Genomic DNA, 19,873 nt, shown 5'->3' on the forward strand with positions numbered 1-19,873 from the left:
TGTGCTATCACTAGTCTTGAGGTTCCCCCTCAAGACTAGTCAATCCCATCCTGGCTAGGGATTTGTTAGCCTTGTAGTTTTTTCTTTGCTTTGTTTACTTTTCCAATGTACCAAAAAAAATTGAAATCAAAATTAATTGAAATTTCAAAAACTATATTCACCGACAAGCTTGATTTGGATTGTTGCTTCTTTATGACTTTGATCGTTTAAAATTGATTCAATAGAGATTCGATCGTTAGCTCTTGAATTCTTCAAGTCTTCTTTTTATACGTCTTGATCTTCTGTGAGAAAGATTGTAGTCGTTGAAGCTTGTTCTTCACAAAGATTCTAGTCGTTGGATCAAATGGTGCATTAGTGTACTTCTGTCAGGTGCATTAAATGCATGACACTGTTTGATGAATACCTTTTACCAAAAAGAGTCGTATGACACTTGGCAGATAGCTTTGGTCTTGACTTCTAGCAAATATGGTAGATTGATTGTGACAACGTTATACTTTGAGCTTTGGCCATTGAGCTTTGACAGATCACGTGCTCGTCTTCTCTTATAACTTCTTCTCCAAGTTTACCTGAAAACGTTTTGTGATAGAACGAAGGTGCTCATTCTTCAGACGATCTTCTTATGATAGATGATCTATATATGTCATTTTGTATAAGACGTATGGACTTGGACAACTCATCTTAGGCATATACGATAGATAAAAGTGTTCCTGAAATATGAAAATTTTAGTATACCAATTATGCCCTTAAAACTGTTATCGTACAAAACATGATAAACGATATGATTGAACGTTTGAACTTAACAGAAATGACGCATAAACCTCAAAAAATAAATATGATTGTCACATCCCAAGAGATGAGAAATGTAACATTTTGTACCTCGCAACTCATCATTACGCTACCATTAGAAAGTCGCGTTGAATCAATCCTCATCAGACAAAGAGTCACAAAAACATCTTTCTCCTATCAACAGTCAATTCATGACAAGACATGTCTTTTCCTAGTCTAGAGAGCGACGTCAAACGAAATGCCAATATTTAAGGTAAAACGCATGACAAAATTGACTCGGTTAATCACCCTAAACATATGTCGAAGAAGATGTTAAGCTTATATCGAATCATGAGTATATCATGAAAGGTAGGCACAACATGTCATTTCTTTGGACCAAAGACCTATCTCGAATGTTGACCTTACAATTATCCTAATGCCTAGGATACACGAATTGGGGGGAACTGTTACAGAATGAAATGATATGCCTAATACTTTAGTTCAATATTGAAGAGGTCCTACACATCATGACAATAAGGATCCTAACTAAGGTAACACCTTCAATTACTGCACAATATCTGTTAAATAACAATATCACCTCTCAACTGGATTTTCCACATGTTAGTTACGACCCTACCTATATAAATGAGATACACTTCAGATCCACCTTATCTGTTCAACCCTAATCCTTATTTCTCACTAGTCTTGATGACTTAAGCGTCGGAACATCTTTAAGGTACGCATCTCTGGTGCCCCTTTGATCATTGGATACGAGAAGGAGGCCTTTCGGCGGAGGAGTGCCCCATATTAATATTACCCATCCTTCCACCTTGCCAACATCCCATACCGGGGCTCAATATTCCCTTACTCAAACAGTTCTCAACTTACGGTCCAGTTATCCAAACCCCACACAATTAGGTTCAAGAAAAGAAGATTTCAACTTTAACTACAACTGCCAAGAAATTGAATAAATGCAGTGAACAAAATCAATCATCAAGTACCAATTCATTATGTATAACTATCATTTTTCTTGCAATTCTATACTTGGCCACCCTTTATTGGCCTGTAACTTGACAAACTCGGCCAATAACTTAATATCTTCATCTTCCAAACGAGCTCCAAATGTGCACTGGCCCCGAGGCATGCACTCTTTACCAAAGCCCTGAATGGAAGTATATAAGACTTTGTTAACCAAGTAGAATCTCAATTTTGGTCTGAAATTCAAACCACAAAACTTAAACTATGAGTTATGAAGGACAGACATTAAGGCATGAAGTTGAGCAAATATAATATTCTGATGGATTGTCTGTTTCCCTTGGAAGTTTATCCATTTTAGTATGTAAATAGTTCATCCTTAAGCCTCAACAAGATAACTTACCGGCATTCTTTCTTTGCCATAGTATGAGATACGGTAAATCGCTTCTTCTGTATCAACTCCATTTCTGTTTGAGAAACATAGGGCTTATTTCAAAGATATAGTGAAAAAATAATTATAAGTTTTCTACACACACCATTGCAAGATAGCAACGAATTGAAAATTCACATTTAAGACCTTCCAAAGAACTAGCTAAGCAAGAAATTTACAAGAACCATTGATTGAATAGAATTTAACTTATTGAAGTTATACTATTTATTTAATTCTCGACCGTCTGGTATTTCACAGTTAGGATGGGTAAGTTAGTCTTGGCTTTCCTACGGTTAACTTGAAATAGGGGCCTCCAAGGCCAGAGTAATTTGCATATAAAATATTTGTCGTGTATCTACATAAACTCTGTAAGAAAGCAATCTCTGAAATTTTTATTTTAAAGCTTAGATTTGAAGTGATCTTTCAAACATTTTAATTCTTTCTACATCCATCATATTTTATATTCACACCTTATGGTACTTACTACTTTGGTTTTCATCAGTTACCTCTGTAAATCCTTTGTGTATAGAGTTGATCCCTGAATGAAAACAAGGAGGGAAAGAATAAGGAACAAAGAGAAGAACTTGTGTTGCAAGGACATAATGAAACAACATGCATAAGGAGATGCTCACTGGTTGTATTATGTTTCCACCAGCATCGTGACATCCGATACAAGCTTTACGAAACAATGTGGCTCCTCTCTGGATGTCTATGGTTTGGCCACTTGAAACTGCAAAAGATATGAAGCTAAAAATATCGACTATTCGTTTCTTTCATGTAAAGTTATTTTTAGAATAGCTGAAAAGTTCAGAAGTTCTAGTTCTTTTATAGCAAACATTCTTTTCTTATATTTGAGATACGTGCAACAAGATGAAGCAGAGAAAACAATGAAGTTGTTCAAAATTTCAAATGACATTGAAAACAGCTTCTAGCCAATTGGAAGACAGATATAGACTTCAACAAGCCTTATATGCCATAAACTTCCAGCCTATATATGTCTCTAAGACATGTGTTATCGCTAAAAGTAACAATTTTTAATCAGAATTCTGAATATAGATATCTTGTCCATTATTTTCAACCCACGAGTACATATTCATAAACCATGCATCTCCCCTCTTCAACTCGGTTTTTATCAAATAATCTACCAAGGTCCCATGTGGTTAGATTACAAATGTAAGATGGTTCTTTCCTTCCGATCATAGAAACCTGCATTGTTTTTTAGATGTATCTTTTCAGAAACACTATTCAAGATTTGGCCGCATATTTGGATCCACAGATGAAATTTCTAGAATCAATTCTATCTCACAAAAAATTACTCTTAGAGCATGATTTGTTCCACATTTAGATGTTTCAGAATTGATTCTTCACATCATAATCAATTTTTGGGTGTTTGAATGTTTCTAATTTTTCACAATTGACTCTAACTCCAAAATAATTTTGGGACGAAATTACAAATCCTAGCCCCCCCGCAGTAGACATAAACAATTGTTGGTATTCATAACTAGATTTCACAACATTAGCCTACAAAAATCATTTTTCTCATAAATGAATGTAAACATAAATCACGTCACTACAATTAACTCATTTTCTCTATAATGAATTTTCTAAAAATTAACTCCATTCACAATCAATTCCGATAGTGCTGATTTTAACACGGAAAGACCTAATGGGTTTCCAAACACACACCTCTTAGTTGATTTGAAGCTCCAAATTGTTGTACTAATGCACTCAAAAGATCAAGTTTCAATAATATAGGTTCAAAATTGAAAACAATCAAAACATACTTCCAGCAACTGTGCTAAAGCCCTGTTTGGAAGAGTTTATTTGAGCTTATCAGATAACATAAGCACTTATGCAAGTGTTTGGGAGAGCTTATGCAAGCAGCTTATGACCTACCATAAGCTGTTTTGAGCTTATTTAGAGCTTATACTTCTATATAGGTTATTTTTAATTTATTTTAAAAAATTTTAAAAAATAGCTTATGAATAAACACTTATGTCGTAAGCGCTTAAGTAAGTTATTTTCCCAAACGGGCCTAAATGTCATGAAACAAGAGCTTAGAGGCATGTGGGCAGTGCCAAAAATGCAGTTTGAATTAGAAGCAAGGGCAATTTAGTCTTTTCTTTACCTGGAGTGCCAGAAATTGGAGATAAGACCAGAAACGCAGCCACAAGAGGAGGAGCCAAGCTCTTCAAAGAAAACTTGAGTTCTTTTGCCTTTCTTCTTGGAATGGGGTTCTCTTCTTCCCTTTTCACACTATCCTTCAATAGTTCAATTCAATATAAGGGTGTCAATACTGGGAGTTTTAGGTAGCAACATGATTCTGAAACTGAAAAGTGTGAGAAGAAAGAGTTTAATTTTACCTTAACGGATAGAAGGCGATTGTAATAGGTGGAACAAGAAATCATGCCAGCAAGCTTCATTTGGTTTCTTCAGTGTTTAATGATAATACGGTTGTGTATGCAAAAGTAAAGTGAAACTGGATATAGCTTACTTGGCTACTATAAATTTTGGAGTCAGTAGTGAATTTGCTCCTTAGAGGGGTCGGTTCATTTTGTCCTTAAAAGATAAAAAAACAAATAGATCCTTAATAGATAAAAATAATTTTTAAGAAAATAAAAACTATCAATTTAGTTTTCTCATTGAAAAATGAAAATTACAATTAATGTAATCCTTCAAATATGAAAAGGGCAAATCCATTTTAGCCTTGAACTGACACATGATGTTGCGTCATGTTACATTTCATTTTAGCATATTATAATTGTTTTATGTTATGTTTTGTTGTATTTAGTATAGATCTCTATTTTAATTAGATTTTATATTGCATGCAAGTTAAAATAGCTTCAAAACATATTATTAAAGCAAAGTGTAAACTGACTTTCTTCTTATGTCAGAAGAAATTATTCATCAAAATAATGAGTTACCATTGATATCAACACATCTGAGATCGCTAAATGTTCGGGAGTTCTCAATTCAATCTTATTCCTTCTTCTTGTTACTAGATATCTCGTTCGTTTACATCTTCTCTTTGTTTCTCGAGTCTATAATGAGTTATATACAAAGTGGTCAAATCCTTCTCATAGGTTTATCATTATTGTGCTGGTCTTTTTTTTTTTTTTTTCTAAAATATACTAATCTCCTCTCATTCACACACCATTTAGAATAAGAGATAGATGTAAAGTGTTATAATATAGTATACTAAAGACCTAAGATCGAGACAAGATAGACTAATGATGACTTCTATCATATGTTCTGAAAAATGTCATTTGTTGTATCGACTTATCAATAAACGATATACAATTCATGAACACTTTAGAGGAAAACATTCAAACTGGGTCACCCGCAACAAAGAGGTAACAAATGGTATGCCAGCCTTTAGTGAAAGATAGTAACAATATACGTAGAGAATTATCACGGCTGCCTTCGGTGCATGGGCAATCCATTTCTAGGGTCAAATAAAAAGAATCTTTTAAGGCTCCATGACTACCCCTTAAAAAAAGGTAAAATATATGATTTTTTTGTTCGTAATTTAAGACCTGAATTTGGTAAAGGTTAGAAATCTCTTCAAGAATGCATTGCAGATCATAACAATCAAACTCTTAACCTAGCGGTTCAAATAACGATTTTTTACAGCAGCGTCAAACACCCATCAAGAAAAAGTTGAAATAAACAAAAAAAAAATTCTTGGGAAATCATAAACAAATTATTAGTATTAATTTATTATCCACGTTATCATTATTTCCACGTTATCATCTCTTTCCTTCCATCTTTCCATTCAAAGCCGTGCCGTACCGGGCCACCCCGTCCCTTCCCAAATCCCTAATCCCCAAATCTTCCATTCTTCTGGAATCTCCAATCCCATCACACCAATTCCCTCGCCGGCGTTAGGGTTTCTCATTCTCCGATGGCGATCTTGCTGGAGGACCTCCTTCGATCCGTTGAACTGTGGTTGAATCTGATCAAGAAGCCCCAATCGCAACCCAACGTGAACCCTAACCTCGACCCTGTGTTGTTGGTTCCTGGCATTGGTGGTTCCATTTTGAACGCCGTCAACGACACCGATGGTAGCCAGGAACGTGTTTGGGTTAGCTTCCTCTCCGCTGAGTACAAGTTGAAGACCAAGCTTTGGTCACGCTATGATCCTTCTACTGGTAAATTAACCTAATTGAAAATATTAAGCACGTTTATCTCATGCTATTTGGCTAATATAAGCTGTGAATGTAACTGTTTAATTGGAATTTTTTCGTGGATGCTACCGATGTTTTTTTAACTTAGTTTCTGATTGAAGGAAATGAAACGTGATGAATTTTACTAGTTTTATGTACACGTATTGAAAAATTTGCATGCTGATATTACAGAATAGAAACTGTTCGTTTAGTTTAGTAAGTTCTTCTCTCCGCGTTTGTGATAGCTTATTTGAGCTTATCTGATAGCATAAGCGCTTGTGCAAGTGTTTGGGAGAGCTTATGCAAACGGCTTATGCCCTACCATAAGCTGTTTTGAGCTTATTTACTCAGGATAGCTTATGAAAAAGAGCTTATGCTTATATATAGCTTAGTTTCAATTTATTTTAATAAAATTTAAAATAGCTTATGAATAAGCACTTAATTAAGCTGTGTTCCCAAACGGGGCCTTACTAGAGATATAGCCTAGATAGCCCAATCCTCACCTGTCTTCCAAATTTTAATATGGTATTAGTGGATATCTTAGATACGTTTAGTGGAGACTAGCTGCACCTGCAGATGTTTATTCGTGCATATTCCACGCTCGAGAAGTCCAGCGTGAGGGGACGTGTTGAGAAGTCTCACATCTACTAGAGATATGACAAAGATAACCCTTATATTTGGAAAGACAATCCTCACTTTTTATGCTAGCTTTTGAGGTAGAGTTAGGCCTCCCAAATTCTAATAATGTTTGCGGTGATTAGTTAACAGTTTATAATTTCTTTGTTTATACTGCCAATGTTCTTATTTTCTGATTAAAGTAAATGAAGCTTGATGAATATTTCTAGTTGTGTGTACACGCATGTATTGAAAAAGCTGCATGCTGATGGAACAAAATAGAAATTTCTTCTCTCAATTTAATATTTGCGACGATTAGTTTATTATTGCAGTGAGAGAGACAATTAAGAAGCTTTGTGATTTAGTAATTTTTATGTCTTTAATGCTTATGCTGGATCTCAGCTTTCACTCTTCCTCTGTTCACTTCTATTTTTTTTTGCTGTAATTATTTGGTTGTTTCACGCTGAAGAGTGGGTGAAATGAAACTCTGAATTCAGTGAGCTTAACATCTCTAATAATAATCTTTGCTGAAACCAGGGAAAACCGTCTCCTTGGACACAGATTCAACAATTAGGGTTCCTGAAGATAGGCATGGTCTCTATGCTATAGACATTTTGGACCCGGACTTGGTATGCTTGTTTTAACATGAGTTGGATGAACTCCAATGCTGATGGCGTAACAATTTGATTATTGAGATATTATATAAATTTTTTGATGCAGATAATTGGAGGCGAGTCTGTGTATTATTTCCATGACCTGATCATGGAAATGCGAAAATGGGGGTTTGAAGAGGGAAAAACACTATTTGGCTTTGGATATGATTTTCGACAGAGCAACAGGTAACTATCTATTTTGAAACTGTGTCTGTAACAGTTTAGTGAAACTTACTTGATAAAAAATGAAAGGGTAGTCAATTCCTTCTCATTAGTAATCCAAAATAATGAGATTTAAATAAAAAATTCAAACCTGTGCATGTGATGAGATTATTTTATTTCTTCTCTTTGCATAAAAAAATTATGACATGGCATTTCGCTGACGTTTGATCCATGTAGCCTATTCCACCTAGTGGGAAGGCTTTAGTTTTTATTTTTTCTGCCGTAAGAAAAAAGCTGATTACATCTCTTACTATATTGGAATTGGTTCCCTGTAGTATTTGTACTTCGTATTATAATAATTTGTGATGTTTATTAGAAAAGGTGCAGTTTTCTGAGGAAGCTATTATCTGAAAAATAAGCATAACTAGAAATAGATTATAATTGGGCAAATGAATTTAATCCAAAGTTTTATCTCCTAATTGTCTTTTGTTAGCTTTTGGTTTCCTAGTTGTATGATTTCCCAGAATCCTAAGGATTAGTCTCTAACAAGTATTTTCTCTTTAACAAAATTAAAGCAATTTCTCTTACAATTGTTTTCGTTGTTTTCATTTAGGTTGCAGGAAACAATGGATCGGTTTGCAGCAAAATTAGAATTAATTTATAACGCGGCAGGAGGGAAAAAGATAAACCTCATAAGTCATTCCATGGGTGGTCTTTTGGTCAAATGTTTCATGTGCCTGCAAAGTGATGTAATACATCTATTAAGCTTCTCAAATCAGTTTTAATTTATTTTGTTGTTTTTTAGAACCTTATTTTCTAATTTTCTTGGAATATTAAATCTAAGATATTTTTCTTATCATTTTCAGGTTTTTGAGAAATATGTTAAGAACTGGATTGCGATTGCTGCACCATTCCAGGGTAAGTAATTCTGTTCTACGTTTACTCAGAACTTCAGAAGTATAACTTAAGGATTTTTGATGGAAATTGTTCTTCTAGCCTATTAATGGTTTGTCTAAAGCTGGGACAGCTAGACCTTTGGTTTTCTTATTTAATCTATTTGAATTTGGTGATATTATCTTTCCTCTTCAGACCCATAAGTTGATGCACAAACAATATATGTGAAAGGAGTATTTTTAAATATCAAGGGAAAAAGGAAAGGAAAAAAAAGATTTTGGTTATGTATGATGTGCATGTCTTGGTGAAAGAGATTAAGCGAGAAAAAAATCAAAAATCTTTAAAGTGCGATTGGTTTGATTGTATTACTATAATGTGACTACTGACTAGATGTTGAACTAAATTTGAATCATTTTGAACTTAAAACAGCAATCTATGATTTTATAGTATTTTTGGCTGCCTTCATGCATTGGTTTTTATATCATCGGTCACCTAGTTAGAGGTTTCATATTTCTTTTTTGGCACTGGAACATGATGGAGATATATACATTGTTCTGCAGGTGCACCTGGATGTGTAAATTCTACCTTTTTGAATGGAATGTCATTTGTGGAGGGATGGGAGCAAAAGTTTTTTATTTCCAAATGGAGCATGCACCAACTGGTACAGTTCAGTTATTTTTGTTTTGACTTCATTTGCTTACGACCCTAATGTGGGGACTTCTCAGAATTCCCTTGCCTTTCTCTGTTGATATTTAGATACTTTGGTATTGTAGAATTATTTATTGGCGTTTGTTCCATTGTCACAGTTAATAGAATGTCCATCAATATATGAACTGAAGGGTTGTCCTGATTTTCAATGGCAAAACCCTCCTCTTCTGGAACTGTGGCGTGAGAGACATCATTCTGATGGGAAATCTCATGTTATTCTGGAGTCATATCCGCCTCGTGAGAGCATTGAGATTTTTGAGCACGCTCTTCTAAATAACACAGTGAGTTACCAACTCTACCATGTTCAGTGTGTCGAGCAGTAAAACTTTGTGAAATTTGTGTCTCACCAATATTTCCATGAAAAGGAATGGTATAATGGTTTATAATTTTAATCTTGCACTATTCTTCAATTGTTGCCTTTGATAATTGATTTCTACAAATACGAAGTGGTCAAGGAAACTTTGCCTTTTCGAATATTGAATTGAACTATGTAATCTCTGCTGTAGTTTAAGCAAATCCTTTCTCTATCTAGGGGGGGGGGGGGGGGGTTGTGGAAATTGAGGAGTTCTTACTTACGGTGCCTTTTACAGTGAGCCCCTAAGTTTAAACCTCCTGTGGTCTTTCTAATTAATTTGCTTTTGATTTTACAAATAAAGCATCACTAATTTTTAAAATTGCGGCTTCTGATTCCATGTGAGATCAAGGAATAACCGAGACGCATAAAAGAATATTTAGATTAGAAAATGAATATTGCACAAGTTATGAGATTTTGAAAATGGGATTTGTGGGTTTTGCAAAACTTGATTAGTTGTGGTAACTAAATTGTGGTTCTAAACCTAAAATCAAATGTTTCATAGAGAAATCACTAGAGAGGATTCAAGTATGAAAATGCATTTTGTTTTCTGATATAACCTAGAGTACAATTTTTTTGATGCAAGAGAGGGGCTACGCCCCATAAAAGAAAGACATAACAGCAAAAGAAACTAAACCAAGAAATTTAAAAAATTAGTGATGGTCTAATTGTAAAAAAACAAATTTATTATAAAGACCACCAGTGGTCTTAAACTTTGAAGACCACCGTAAAAGCCACCTTTACTTTTATATGCTTTTAGAATACATTAATACATTTGAGAAGCACACCCAATTTGCTACTGAAGACCTAGTGATCTAGGATATATACTGATATGTATCTTACGTAGATTTTATGATGTCTATATGTGATCCAGGTTAATCATGATGGTGAGGAAATTCCCCTACCTTTCAACTCAGAGATCATGAATTGGGCATACAAAACATGGGATATTCTGTCTTCTGCCAAACTTCCCTCAAATGTTAAATTTTACAATATTTATGGGACCAATCTTGAGACGGCTCACAGTGTTTGGTAATGCAACTATTAATTCTTCAGACGATACCATGGTTACCTCAAAAATGGAAGTTATCAAGTGAATTAAGAATGATATAGTGTGTGCATGTAGATATATGCAATTCTTTTTGAAATATGTGACCCTGACCCTCATTTAAAAACTATTCTGCAGCTATGGAAGTGCGAGCAACCCTGTCTCAGATCTGCAACAGCTACGTTATTCCCAGGTCAATACATTTCTTAATGTGCAATATACATGTTTCTTGATGCATTTTACATACTAAGGCTATACCAGATGCTATGGTGGATATTATATTCATTCCCCTAATTTGCAATACAACTTTATTCTATACTACCATTGATGAAAAATCTCGGTAGTTTTCTATGCGTGTCCTTATTTTAGTATTTGTTGGTATTAGCTAATAAAGCTTTGTACTTAACATTGGAATTGATAAATTTAAATAACAAGACATTCAGCTTGTCCTGACTTTGGAATGTGGCAACCTCTTCCTTAAGCTTAATCACTTTAAACAATAATTCTATTATATAGGTACACCATATCCTTTCATTTCCTTTTCTCTTCTTCCACCCTCTATTCTAATTATTTAAAATTATTGACCCACATTTAGTGTCTTTTCTCGTGTGATATAATATAAGTACAGATTTATTTGAATGAGTATTATGCTAATACTTCATAACTCATAAGCTGTTTCCGTACTGAAGGCATTTTTTTGTTTGTTTTTTTATATGTTGCTAAGGCTAACTGTTTGAAAAAATTATTCAGGCCAAATACGTCTGTGTTGATGGCGATGGAACGGTTCCAGTGGAGTCAGCCAAGGTTTGTTAATTCCTATTTGTAATCTTTATGCAATTGAATCTAAATATGCTGTGAAAGCACTTCTCATTTCCCTTATTTATGCTAACTTTCCAGGTATTGTACCAATAATAGTGATTTACACACGCGAATTATTCTTATCGATATTTGGGCAAATAAAAAAATAGTGTACTAGCATTTCTTTAATTGGAATTGAATCCTCTTCTTTTTCTAACATGACCTTGGTCTTTTTAAGAGAAGTAAACCCTTAATTTTGTTCCTGACATTTTCTACACTCATCAACCTAGTGTCTAACATAAAAGAAATCACATATTTGGACCCAATGTTTGATGTTGTCAGGTACCTTAGTCGCTAGAAAAGACTGAAGAAATCATATGTATCAGGGATTAACATGTTCAACGCTGGCATGTTAGGTTCACATGGGATTTTTTTTCTTTGGGTTAGGGATTAATTTTATGGTACTGAGAACATTAGGTATGAAATTGAAGGTTGACTCTTTTAAGAGAGACAAACACTCTGCACATAAGAACCATATCACACAAGGACCTTTGTATCTATTTCTCTAGAAAAGCGAGTATCTTAATATAAGCTAAAATGAGTGGAGGATCCATATCCTTATTGATTCCTCGCATGCATCATTCTACAGTCTACACCTGAAATTTCTTATATTATCCTTTGGTTAAATACATCATCGTCATATATTAAGCTGCTTAATCTTAATACCCCAAATGCAGGCTGATGGGCTCGATGCGGTGGCAAGGGTTGGAATCCCGGGTGAACATCGGGGAATCCTTTGTGAACCTCATTTATTCCGGATTCTCAAGCACTGGATTAAGGCCGGAGATCCCGATCCCTTTTACAATCCCCTCAATGATTATGTGATTCTGCCTACTGCTTTTGAAGTGGAGAGACATCAAGAGAAGGGTCTTGAAGTAATATCCCTTAGAGATGAATGGGAAATTATTTCCAAAGACCAAGATGCCCAGGGAAATACTGCGGACGAAATGTCCTTGAGTTCCATATCGGTTTCGCATGAAGGAACCAATAATCAATCTTGGTCTGAGGCTCATGCTACTGTCACTGTTCACCACGGTAATGAGGGTAAGCAGCATGTTCATTTGAATGCCTTGGCTGTTTCAGTTGATGCTTCATGAATGTCGAGGCCTGGATGGCAATACTTCCTGTATAGTTTGATTATGGTTGTCATCTCTTGTATATAAGGATATTCGCTGGGTGATGATGATGCCGAATTCCTCGATGTTTTATGCATGTATCATTTATGTAAAAAGAATATCATCTATCTGACATTCCTAATTGTTCATATTGGCGTGGAGTAAACAGCCATTTTGGTCCTTGATTGTGTTCACTTATGACGGACTGGTCCTCATATTTTCAAAATGGTTGTTTTTCATCCCTGAATGTGTTGCCGTCGGTCAAGTTCGTCCTTGGTTGAGTTTTCCGTTAGTCCCTGAGACGGAAAATGCCAAATGTCACGTTTTTTACACGTAAGCGTCCTACGTGGCACGTTTTCATTTTCCCTCCCAAAAAATAATGTCAAATTCGTCCCTCATTGATACCAAAATAGTCCCTCAAGCTTCCGCACTCTCTCTCTCCCTCTTCCTTCTTCTCCATCATCCCATCCCAGAAAATAATGTCAAGTTCGTCCTTATTCCTCATCTTTAAATATATTCATCATTATGGAGTTCTTCATCTTCAACCATCTTCTTCAACAAAATCCAGAAAAAACCCAAATAGATTGGTCATTAATGAAGAAGAACATACTAAAGTAAAAATCCTAAATTTACCCACTTTCAATCCTTCAATTCAACACCATCTCCATCCAACACTCCTCACCTCCAATCCACTTCTCCCTCCAATAATTAATGACAGTGTCATTCCCACTTCCCCTGCCACTAAACCACCAAGCAACAACCAACCTCACCGTCCTTGAGCCATCGACCACCACCATCGCTTCTTCCTCACAAGAAATTGGTCCCTGCCACATTAACCACAAAGCCTCAACCAAGCCCTTCACCCATTCACCCAGCCACAAGATGATGAATAATCGAACCAGGATAAACCCCAACACCAACACTTGAATAAATCGAACCCGGAAGCCTCCGTCGATGCTGCCGTTCGACCCGGCCACTACCGTGAGTTCTCCACGCCTCGCCGCACCTTACCACTTCAAGCTCCGCCGTGAACCCAGAGAGAGGAGCCTTCGTCGGCGCACCAGATCTGACCACCGCGCCATGCGTCGTCGCTTTTCTTCACTGTAGTAACCCACCGTTGAAGCCACTGCTTCACTCCATCCCGCGAACCATTGTTCTTTACGAGGATTGAGAATTTGTCAATTTGGTTTTCAGATCGGAGATTGCGTTGCTCTGCTTGTGCTGATTCTGGTGAACACAAGGATTGCTGAGAAGAAGAGAGGGAAGGAAGCGAAGGTTTGATGGGATGTGAAGATAGAGAGGCAGGGAATTTTTGAAGACCTGTGACTGTGATAAATGGCGACATCGGAGGTAACGAAGAAGGAAAATTCTGTGAACGGATAGGGAGAAACCGTCAACCTTTGCGTTTACAAATTCAACATAATGCTGGCTGTCATTTGTTATGTACCTAGTCGATGGATCTGTGATGTTGGATTTTTGATCGAGAAGGGGAAATAATTAGCTGGGTTATACAGTATGTGGGGGTGGGATTTACTATTTCATTCTATATGGGCAAGGCTGCTGCATGATCACTAAAGTGGTAGCCTTGTGGGTGGGTATTCATTATATTAAATCTGGTGTTGTATGGTGAAATTTTTGTGAGTTTGAGCTCAGATTCATCACTGAAATTGAGTTCTATAGAGAAGTTTTTGGTTTGTGAATTTTGATTACTTTCTTTATTTAGGGGTTGGTGTTTGTGAACAAAGGGGCTTATTTTGATGGCACATGTTCATGTATTTAGGTGGAAGATGCGAGTGGTTGGTGCGGTGAAGATGATGAAAGATGAGGAGGATAAAGAAGATGAAGGATGATGTAGATGAACATAATGAAGAAGAAGAGCAGGAGGAAGAAGAAGCATAAACTAGGGATTAGTTTGACATTATTGTCTAGGAGGGAAAAAGAGAAGGTGCCAAGTAGGACACTTGCGTGGAAAAAAATTCTTGCCATTTGGACATTTCCGTCTAAGGGACCAACGGAAAATTGAACTAAGGATTAACTTGACCGACGGCAACACATTAAGGGATGAAAAAAGACCATTTTCAACAGCTAAGGACCACTTCGTCATAAGTGAACTCAACCAAGGACCAGAATGGCTGTTTACTCATTGGCGTGCTATGTACAGAGTTGGAATAAAAAGTTACTGCTTCAATTGACCATACTTTTATTACTATCGTTTCTTTCATTCATTTTTCTTTGTGGACTTGTATGAACTTCAACCAATGAATGAGTGTTGGAGACGGTTTTCCTAGCATTATTCAAAGTAGAGTAGGAGGAAAATGAGGATGTGGAAACTCGAACTGCATGTAATTCAGTGGGAAGACAGTACTAGTGGTATTTTTTGTTTTACATTGCCACAAATTGTACTAAATTCGTAACTGAAGTAACATCATTGTTGCATATATTAACGGCAATCAGTTTCAATAATGAGATCGTCTTTTCAGTAGCATTTAGGAAAATATGCTAGCAATTGACTCTAATAAATCATATCAGCTGTTAAAGAGAAAATATTTCTTTCATAAAATAATCTGATAAACATACCATTATCTTTATTTCAAACGTATAATTCAGATCATACAGATAAACTATAATTCTCATTCTCCATTTTCATACAATATTTTGGTCCATTCCTTACATAAAATTCAGTTTTTCTACATAGAGAGTTCTGTAGTTCTCTGTTTCAGTTCTTGGGTTTGATGGAAATGCCTTTGATAACAAGCCCCATTTTCCACATGCCACCTTCATACTCATACATAGAAATCTCCATCTCACCACCATCTTTTTCAGATGCCACAAACTCACCCACTGGAATCTCTATCCAACGCGCCCTTAACTTGTCCATTAAATTTTCGTTGTGTTGTTGTTTCTTTCCTCCAGGAAGGACAAGTCTAACATTCACTGGAATTTCCCACCCCTGAGCTGGATCTTTCAACATTACAATAAATGACACATTATATAAAATTCCAGGTGAAAGTTTCCTAGTGTCAAATTTTCCATGCACTTCTAGCCAACAAACTCTGTTCAGTTCAGCAACCTCAATCATGGTGCCGCTGCAACATACAAAAATTGCTCTAGTTAGGACTAAAACTGTGTATGTAGGATGAATATGCACAAATTTGTTTAACTAGACATGAGAATTTGTTAGAATGACAATTCTATGGTGGATAACTAATCCACCTACGAACCATGTTTATACTAGTAATATTTAGTGTATGTTATTACAATATGTATTTTATGTACTAACATTTGCAGAGAACACTTTTAAGTTTTAACTTGTGAACCTGATTTTGGGAAAACAAAACGTTGAAGTAGTGAATTTACAAAGCTATAGAGTAGAAACTGTTAAGCATCATAGATGCGCACCTTTCGTCATTTTGCGGTACCCATTTCCAGTAATTTTGATCCTCTGCCCAGGTGATTGAGAGTGCTCTTGCATACAACATGAAACAATTGCTGTTGGAATTCCTTTCCAGCCAATATTTCTTCAAATAAAAAAAAAAACCATGTTTAAAATTTGTTCAATCAACTCTTAAATCGAATTAGCCCAAACTGTCTGATCTGATCACAGTTCAATCTGAGGATAACTCAAGTAAAATAGCAGATAACTAAATTCAACAACTCACAACATGCTCAAATAGCAATCCGCACTTAAATTTTCAACACAAATATATAATAACTTAAATTAAACTATGTTGAAGTTACCTTAGTTTTATGGTCTAAGAACACCCCAGCATATAGCTGATCACACAACTTTTCCCTGGATGATTTATCAATAGGCGAGTCTGCACCCTTCAATATGTGTTCATAATTGTGTGGGAAATTCAGTTCCTTCCTAGGTTTCACTGAGATCATGGATTGATTTTCATTGGCTTTCACTAAACCTGTGCTATTTTGTTCTGTCCTTGTACTATTGATGGAGGGTCTTGAGTACTCAGCTTGAGGAGACAACAGCAATGTTTCTGTTTCCCTTCTGGATTTAGACCTTACTTCCCTACCAGTTGGTTCATGTGACTGTGGCTGCAGCTGTCTCGGTGGACGCGGTTGTAACTGTCGCGACTGAGGTTCAGGATGAAGCTCTGATTGTTGCTGTACCTGTTGTGACTGCGGTTGAGGATGCAGCTCCGGTTGTGATTCAAACTGAGATTGAGATGCCCCCATTTCTCTTGCACTACAAAACGTTCATATTGTTCTAAACATGAATATAGCATCCTATATATATCTGAACATGTGGCCCCCTAGCTACATCATGTAGTGGCATGGCCAAGGGTCAGTATTGAAGATGCCTTCTTTCAGCTATGAAATTTACAGGGAATCATATTCCTCTTGCCAATGTATCAAACATGAAAACCAAATTCTATTTAAATTCTTGAGAAAAGTTAAATGCTTATTCCCTCACAAAGCATCTGGTTCTAGTGGATGAGATAGTGTCCTTAATTATCTTGATTCCTTCTCTTCTCCTCTACATCCTTAAGGGGCAAACTATCGTTGCCATCCATGCATAGTGACACTACCCCATTTTCAAAAATACTCTAGATTAATTTTACATTCCGCACTAGTTTTGGAAGTTTCACACCACATTTTTTATTTTCGGAACATTAAACTAGAAAAAGTAATTTTGCATTCTGTATTTGCATTTTGCGGAATTACTTTTACACCACATTTTGGGGCATGGCTAAGTGGTGAGAATGTCATACAAATCATTTTTGGTAAGAAGACAAAAACAACTTAACATTGTAGTAATAAGATGACCTATATTTGGGATTGATATCCACTTATCTAGAGTGACTAACTGCCTAAGTTCAATAAACAGTGCATCAAGTACTTCTTGCACCCGTGCAACAAACCGATAAAGTGGAACGTATTCTACCTGAAACTGTTGAAACTCCTAAATCAATTCTTTTCGAATTTAAGGCCACATCTCTTACTATGCTCATGATCTGATTTGATATTTGTAATGTTAATAACATAAGACTGAATAACTGCATGAAAGTGATGATTTGATAGAACTGGAACACAATTATATCTTGCAAGTTCACAAACAAGGTGTTGGGCAGCAAGAGGATAAACCGGGGGATCATCACATTGGGCTTACATGAGCACACCACAAGTGGATTGGACACCACGTTTTTCACCCAAAACCTTAAGGCATTAGGTGTATGAGTTATCTCACTTATAATATCTTTCAATGGGACTTCATTACTCACACTTGATATTTCCAACAATCTCTCCCTCAAGTGTGAGTCCATAACAAGCGGAAGCCTCCAATTTCTTGCACCGCCGTTGGATCTCCATCAACGGGACACGCCGCCTAGGCACCATTGCTAGGAAGACTTTCGACACAAGGAGCTGTCACCATGGTCGCACTAACCATCGGCTCTGATACCACTGTTGGGCCGCAAGAGGATAAACCGGTGGATCATCACATTGGGCTTACACACCACAAGTGGATTGGACACCACATCTTTCAACCAAAACCTTAAGGCATTAGGTGTATGAGTCATTTCACTTATAATATCTTCCAATGTGGGACTTCATTACTCACACTTGATATTCCCAACACAAGGTAACCCATGTGCAGTTTTGATCGTACACCCACATACAGAACTATCAACTCCCACACGACCAACTCATGCCTTTTCCTTTGCAATTAATTGTAGTGTTTTTTTGGACACTAGTCCTCGCAAAATAAACTTTTATTTAATATTTGGCCACCCTGCCAAAATTCTGACTCCGCCCCTAAACATGGGTACAATAACCAAATGATAACCAGAAACACAATCCCTATAGCAAAAACCTCTCAAACAACCTCTAAAAACTCCCCACAACAAGCAAAAGACCCAACCAAAACCCTAGTGTCTTACACAACAAAGATAGGCCCTTAATTTTAAATAAAGACCCAACCCAGCAGCACAAAACAAAAGACCCAACAGCAAAAACCTACCAATGCCATAGAGCTGTGAACCGGAATCTAACGAACACAAACACAGATAACATAAAAATATAAACTATAAACGATAAGAAACTCGGCGAGAAAACATCAACCAGCAGCAATTAGCTCGAAACAGTCACTAGATCATCTCCGCTGCCGCCTCAATGCAACATTGTCACTTTGAGGAACCACTAGAGGGGTTTTTAGCATCGGTGGCCTCTAGACATGGATCAATGGTGCCGGTCATATCCTTTTCAAGAGTGCATGTATTTTGAGGTGTTGGCGTCAGATTCTCATAATTGGATTGTTGTCCAGTATGCTTCTGAACAAAAGCCAGGAAATCTTCCTTGCTAACATGATAGATCGGAGGCCCTGCCCGTTGTTTTTTGTTCTTGGAATGACACTTTCTTATGTTCTTCCTAGTTTTTTTACACCTAGATTGTCGTTATTGTTGTTTTTTGAGCTCTCCATTTTTCCGAAGATGCTCACTCTATAGTAAAATAAAATGATGAAGAAAGAAGAAAATGATGGTGATTTTATAGTATTTTATCATTAGTGAGTAGTGGGAGATGAAAAGTTAAATCTACGTTTTTAATAAATTGGTCAAAATGAACATGAAGTCTTCCTAATGAATAGAGAAATAGCTTGACGGTTATGAAAGATAAATTAATAAAATTATTAGTTAAAAATATATAATATATTTTATGAAATATTTACATTTTTTTATAGTATTTAATACATATTATATTATGTGTAATTTTAAATATTATAATAGTTTTTCCTTTCTAAAGTTTGACAAGACTTTTTGTAATTTATTTAGCCATTTCGAGCTTTTCTACCTTAAATATATATTTTTATATTGAATTTTTTTTTCCTTCATGGAATTTTTTTATATTGAATGTTGATTCAATTATTATTTTAAAGATGATTGTTAAAATTTATTTGTTTGAAAATTTCAAAAACTATATTCACCAACAAAAAATCATATTTATAATAATATATATTATGTTTTTCAATTAAAATTTATATTTTTTAATTGAAACTTTAAATATTCAATGATATTTAGTAATAAAGATTAAAATAGCTTGACGGTTACGAAAGATAAATTAATAAAATTATTAGTTCAAAAATATATAATATATTTTATGAAATATTTACATTTTTAAT

General features: G+C 35.7%; 3 protein-coding genes across 3 annotated transcripts; 1 reads left to right on the top strand and 2 right to left on the bottom strand.

Annotated features, from left to right (window-relative positions):
- Positions 1 to 1,684: 1,684 nt before the first annotated feature.
- On the bottom strand, positions 1,685 to 4,714 carry LOC130715747 (cytochrome c6, chloroplastic). Its single transcript, XM_057565865.1, has 6 exons — positions 4,534 to 4,714; positions 4,299 to 4,431; positions 2,803 to 2,900; positions 2,677 to 2,708; positions 2,144 to 2,207; positions 1,685 to 1,927 (listed from the first exon to the last, which is right to left on the bottom strand). Exons 1-6 carry the CDS (start codon positions 4,591 to 4,593, stop codon positions 1,787 to 1,789), a joined length of 528 nt encoding a protein of 175 aa, XP_057421848.1. The 5' UTR covers positions 4,594 to 4,714; the 3' UTR covers positions 1,685 to 1,786.
- Positions 4,715 to 5,914: 1,200 nt separating this feature from the next.
- On the top strand, positions 5,915 to 12,921 carry LOC130710173 (lecithin-cholesterol acyltransferase-like 4). The gene is made up of 11 exons (XM_057559344.1): positions 5,915 to 6,321; positions 7,489 to 7,580; positions 7,672 to 7,790; positions 8,380 to 8,515; positions 8,633 to 8,684; positions 9,221 to 9,321; positions 9,467 to 9,649; positions 10,595 to 10,752; positions 10,907 to 10,961; positions 11,519 to 11,572; positions 12,304 to 12,921. Exons 1-11 carry the CDS (start codon positions 6,075 to 6,077, stop codon positions 12,721 to 12,723), a joined length of 1,617 nt encoding a protein of 538 aa, XP_057415327.1. The 5' UTR covers positions 5,915 to 6,074; the 3' UTR covers positions 12,724 to 12,921.
- Positions 12,922 to 15,273: 2,352 nt separating this feature from the next.
- LOC130710174 (lectin-like) lies at positions 15,274 to 16,970 on the bottom strand. The gene is made up of 3 exons (XM_057559345.1): positions 16,480 to 16,970; positions 16,141 to 16,259; positions 15,274 to 15,827 (listed from the first exon to the last, which is right to left on the bottom strand). The coding sequence occupies exons 1-3, from the start codon at positions 16,933 to 16,935 to the stop codon at positions 15,458 to 15,460; spliced, it is 945 nt and encodes a 314-aa protein (XP_057415328.1). The 5' UTR covers positions 16,936 to 16,970; the 3' UTR covers positions 15,274 to 15,457.
- Positions 16,971 to 19,873: the final 2,903 nt, after the last annotated feature.

This window comes from Lotus japonicus, chromosome 4 (assembly GCF_012489685.1).
Source record: "Lotus japonicus ecotype B-129 chromosome 4, LjGifu_v1.2".
Taxonomy (NCBI): domain Eukaryota; kingdom Viridiplantae; phylum Streptophyta; class Magnoliopsida; order Fabales; family Fabaceae; genus Lotus; species Lotus japonicus.